Source organism: Tachysurus vachellii, chromosome 18 (assembly GCF_030014155.1).
Source record: "Tachysurus vachellii isolate PV-2020 chromosome 18, HZAU_Pvac_v1, whole genome shotgun sequence".
NCBI classification, from domain to species: Eukaryota; Metazoa; Chordata; class Actinopteri; order Siluriformes; family Bagridae; genus Tachysurus; species Tachysurus vachellii.
The window spans coordinates 22244398-22249397 of record NC_083477.1 but is presented as its reverse complement, the minus strand read 5'-3'; the positions used below and the strand labels follow the sequence as shown (position 1 = coordinate 22249397).

The following is a 5000-nucleotide window of genomic DNA, read 5'->3' as shown; positions in this document are numbered from 1 at the left end:
GTCTATTTACTCCCTGTTTTACTCACACACACACACACACACACACACACACACGCCATGCTGTGATGGAGAATGTGCTCTGTTCTGTCCCTCCTTTTGTCAGTAATGAAAAGAACTCAAAGCTCAGACTGAAAGTAAATAAACTTAATTACTCCATAGTGTGTGTGTAGAGGCTGTGTGTGTGCGGAGGGTGTGTGTGTGTGTGTGTGTGTGTGTGCAGGGTGTGTGATGGAGAGAGAGTGCATCACATTATGTTCTCTGTTTCTGTAGGAAAAGGAGCAGAGACCCCTGAAGGAGGGAGTTCAGGACATGCTTGTCAAACATCACCTCTTCAGCTGGGACATTGATGGATAGATAAACACCACACACACACACACACACACACACACCTGTTTACATAGCAGACATCACATGTAAACAACTTTATATAACACTGATGAATTAGTGAGTGTGTGTGTGTTCACATAGCAGAACATCTCAGCTGTGGTCTCAACATTTCTTCAAGGATTTGAATGATGTTCCTCTGCTGGAGAACACGGAGAACCGAGCATGCTCAAAGCGATTTCTACATTTCCATGGACATTTGTCTCCATCACACACACACACACACACACACAGAGTTCCTGATTTATTTCTGTTGAAGTTGCAGTGTTTGTGTAGGATGTCAGCGTGAAGCCTGAGCTCAGTGTGTATAACGCAAATGAACTGAAATCTCTTGTTCGTGTGTTTTGCTCATTCCAGGTTTTTTTTTTTTCCATGACTGATGTAAAAGTGTGTTAATGAAAATCAGCTGATCGCTGATGATGATGATGATGATGATGATGTGTGATGATGCACCTTTTGTGAGGAGTTGTGTTTGTAAACATGATTCTGTGGGACGTCTTTGTCCTGCGCACATCTCTCTCTCTCTCTCTCACGCTCACTCGCGCTCTCTCTCTCTCTCTCTCTCTCTCACGCTCACTCGCTCTGTCTGTGTCTCTCTCTCTCTCTCTCTCCAGCTGTAGTGTAATCAGTCTTTATGTGTGTGTGACTGTAAAGGTTTTTCTCTGGGTCTTTGTCAGCTTTATCACGTCTCCTGTGTCCTGCAGAGGAGCTGCACTGAGATCAGTGTTGTACTTCAGCAGGTTCCAGTGAGATACAGGACTGAGCTCTACTCTGGTCCCTTAATAAATAATCACTGATCAGGTGTTGTGTGTGTGTGTGATTGTGTTCTGCTGGAGAACCCACAGGGATCTATAACATTTCCTCAGTGTGTGTGTGTGTGTGTGTGTGTGTGTGTACAGTGATCATGTAGCGCAAAATACACTTGAAATATAATCTTGTGTCTCTTCACTAGTTTCACTGCTCCACTGGTCTGTAAACACTAGTGTTAAATATAATGATTTAAACAGAATGATTATTTTAACTGTAGGAGAGAAAAAGGACCACATGCAACCTGGGAAGAAGCTGTGTGTGTAATTACTGACTGGGTAATGAAACGGTCAGGGACGGAGAGGGGCAGTCTGTCTGGAACTCACGGTAACACACTGACACACAACACACACAGCACACTGACACACTGCACACTGCACACACAGCACACTGACACACTGCACACACAGCACACTGACACACTGCACACACAGCACACACAGCACACTGACACACAACACACAACACACTGACACACACAGCACACTGACACACACAGCACACTGACACACAACACACAGCACACTGACACACAACACACTGACACACACAGCACACTGACACAACACACACAGCACACTGACACAGACTGACACACACAGCACACAGCACACTGACACACTTTTTTGGAAAATGTAACTTTCTCTTTACTTTTCTGATTTGAATAAGAATCACACTGTTGATTGCGGAGGACAAGAAATACACAATTACACAATTCTTTAAAAAACAAACCAACAACAAAACAAAATGCACACAAAAAGGATGTTTTTCATTTCTGTCTACGTCTTGTGAGTTCTCTCTCTCTCTGTCCGTCTGTCTCTGTGTCTCTATCGCTGCCCCCCCCCCCCCCTTTTTTTGTGTAGTTCTTTAAGGAAACTAAAATCTTTAAAGTTTTTAATTTTACTGCTCAGATAAAAGGAGGAGAACTGAGGGAACAGGAGTCGGATATTTTCTGTCACTTATTAAGTTCTGTGTGCGAGTGTTAATGAGGAACTGTGTTAACTGTGTTAATGTAAACAGTGATACAGTATTTTAACAATCTATATCAAGTGTATACATTGTGAAAATTTCCAGTCACCACAACTGACAATGTGCTGAAACGTTTTTCTTTATTTTATCATCTGATCATCACAAATCTTCAACAGACTTTTATCTACAGTGTTAATGAACCAATTGTTTCATCTGAGCATTATGTCATGTGTAATGTAGAACATCACTCCTCTTCTTTAACACCAGGCAGCGCTGCTGAGATTATAAAAGGAACGGAGGAAAACCCAGTGAAGGACCATCATGAGTTTCTCTGCTTCTCTCATAAGAACCTTAAGAAGGACAGTGTGAAGTTTGAACTCCTTGTTCACTGTGTATAAGTTAGTGTGTGTGTGTGGTGGTGGTGGTGGTTTGGGGGGGGGGGGGGAGCAGTGCTGTGGTCCAAGTTTAAAATGAAAGTTGGAGATAAAGGAGTGGTGGAAGCAGCTGCCAGGTTTCATCTAAGCTACAAAATTGACGGACAGAGCGGAGCAGGTTTAACAGCCTCCGACTGCACCAGCAGGGGGCACTGAGGCGTTCGGCTGACTTTTACCCTTGTGTCTCTGCCCCCCTCGTCGCCTGCCTCCAGACTTTGGCTGAGAAGAGAAAAGAAAAAACTTGACGTTAGTGTCTGCTGGACACGTCTCTGTGAATGAGCTGTTACTATGGAAACGGTAACGCTTTCATGTAAGTGTGTGCTGCTGCTGCTACAGAAAATGAATCGTCACCTTCTGACCAATCACAATTATGGAGGACATTAAAGCATCAGTGCTGTTTATTACAAATTAAAATCTCCTTGAAATAACTGTGTAATACACCATTAATTGGTGTAATTCATGTGATAGTAATTAAATGAGATGAACCTCAACACCGAGCATCATAAGCAGGCGGCACTGACCCCAGGCCGGGCGGCACTGACCCCAGGCCGGGCGGCACTGACCCCAGGCCGGGCGGCACTGACCCCAGGCCGGGCGGCACTGACCCCAGGCCGGGCGGCACTGACCCCAGGCCAGCACCTATCACACACTGACAGGAATGCCTCATTACTTCCAGCTGAACAGAAACACAACCTGCCCTGCTGGAGAAGAGCAGGAGCTCAGTGAAGTGCTGCAATGAACTATAAATGATGGAGCAGCAGTCTAGACGACCTGAACATGTTCTGAGGCCCTTCATAAAGAAGAGGACCAAACTGTGTGAAATAAACACTGCCTCTGTGCTACAGTCTACACTGAGGGACTGGACCCTGCTCAGGAGGTGACGGCTGTCCTCTTCTCTCATGCCGTAATACAACACGTCTCACTTTACCTTGGAGTCTTTAGTCTGAGTCTCTTCATCTCCCTCAGTCTGAGACCGGAAGCAGCAAATAAACACAATAAACAACACGGGAGGGAACGAGGGATGAGAAGGGGGGGATGAGGTACGGAGGAACAGTGGATGTGGTAAGAACATGAATAAATAATAAAAATGAGAGGATTAGGAGAAAGAAGTGGGATAAGTGGAGGAGAGAAAACAGAGAGGAAGTGATTAGATCCACATCAGTAGAGAGAGTAAAGTTGTGCATGAGTTCTGAAGCTCTCTAACTCATTACATTTGCATGTTAATGTGTGTGTGTGCGTGTGTGTGTGTGTGTCACCTGTTGTAGTGGCGGTATGCAAGCGGTCGGTGTCGCGCTGCCCATCATCTCGTCTCCACCTGCTGTCTGTCCCTCCTCTCTCTTCATCACCTTCTTTGTTGACTGCATCTTGATTTGTGGAGGTTTGGAGTTTGACGGCTGATTGTTTGTTGACTGAAGAAGCTGTAAAGTAATTTGTGTTGTTTGTGTTTTTTTTCTGATTGTGTTTGTAGTTTTTCTGACAACAAACTACAAGACAAACCCAATTCCTTACAGGGGGACAGTTTTTGTGTGTGTGAGAGATCAAGACCTTGGTGATGGTGCCCACAGCTTTGGTCCTGCCCTCTCTGAACACCAGTCTCTGGTCCACGTGCAGGTACTCGGGGGTTTTGATGAAGCGGAAGTGCACCGTGGCCTTGTCTCCTGTTCGTAAACAGTCTCGGTTCATGGTCAGGATCGTTGCCGTCTGTCTGATGCTCCCACAGTGCACTGTATATAAAGTGTATATATATAATGTATATAAGGTGTTAACAACATTTATATACCTGCAAAACAAGCTTAAAATCTGTAAATTATCTGCAACAGATTTGATTTCTTCATTTATTTACTTTGTTTAAATTGTCCGTCTTCTACAAAAGGCTTCTCACAAGGTCACAACTCTGTGAGGTTTTAACAACCACTGTGGAACCTGCAGCCTTTACTGGTACCACTGCAGCTTACCAAAACACCTGAACGGGGGTGTGACAGGGGTGTGGTGGGGGCGTGTGTTGGGGGTGTGTAGTGTGCCTCACCCATGGCCTGGTATCGAGGTGAGATGGTTGTTGGGTGATGGAGCACCAGGATTTCTGCCTCAAACTCCCAAGATGCCTGTGGGTTTAAGCGTGGTGACACCATCACCATCCCCTTCCTTATAGATGAACGCTTTATCTGTGTGTGTTTTAGAGAGACGGAATAAGATGGCATAAGACAAAATTGACAAAGCACGTCTCAGACGGATGTTATAAACAATAATTATGGATATCTGAACCTTTTTCAAAGCAAACGATGCCGTCTGTCCTCCTCGCACCTCCTTCACTGGCATCCTCTTCCTGTGGATGGATTTAACAGCGATGGAGATGAAGGCACCGAGAGGGTCTGGCCCCAGCAGCATGGTGTCATTCAGCCGGATTAA

At 45.2% G+C, this 5000-nt stretch overlaps 2 protein-coding genes across 5 annotated transcripts in view; one reads left to right on the top strand and one right to left on the bottom strand.

Annotated features, from left to right (window-relative positions):
- The window catches only part of sgsm3 (small G protein signaling modulator 3), a 234304-nt gene that overhangs the window by 20135 nt on the left and 209169 nt on the right, over positions 1 to 5000 (top strand). For 2 of the 3 annotated variants that reach the window (XM_060891932.1, XM_060891934.1), the window contains exon 22: positions 271 to 1186. In XM_060891932.1, the coding sequence (XP_060747915.1) occupies positions 271 to 354 (84 nt within the window). In that variant the 3' untranslated portion in view covers positions 355 to 1186. Of the gene's footprint in view, positions 1 to 270; positions 1187 to 5000 lie in introns of those variants that run through there. The other variant, XM_060891933.1, reaches the window with a different exon arrangement.
- gtpbp1 (GTP binding protein 1) overlaps positions 2282 to 5000 on the bottom strand; it is a 7260-nt gene continuing 4541 nt past the window's right edge. Inside the window, exons 8-12 of one of the 2 annotated variants that reach the window (XM_060892613.1) lie at positions 4857 to 5000; positions 4621 to 4756; positions 4104 to 4318; positions 3851 to 4012; positions 2282 to 2813 (exon numbers count right to left, since the gene is read on the bottom strand). The exon at positions 4857 to 5000 is cut by the window's right edge and continues 39 nt beyond it. In XM_060892613.1, coding sequence (XP_060748596.1) covers positions 2715 to 2813; positions 3851 to 4012; positions 4104 to 4318; positions 4621 to 4756; positions 4857 to 5000 — 756 coding nt within the window. In that variant the 3' untranslated portion in view covers positions 2282 to 2714. The remainder of the gene's footprint in view (positions 2814 to 3850; positions 4013 to 4103; positions 4319 to 4620; positions 4757 to 4856) is intronic. The other variant, XM_060892614.1, reaches the window with a different exon arrangement.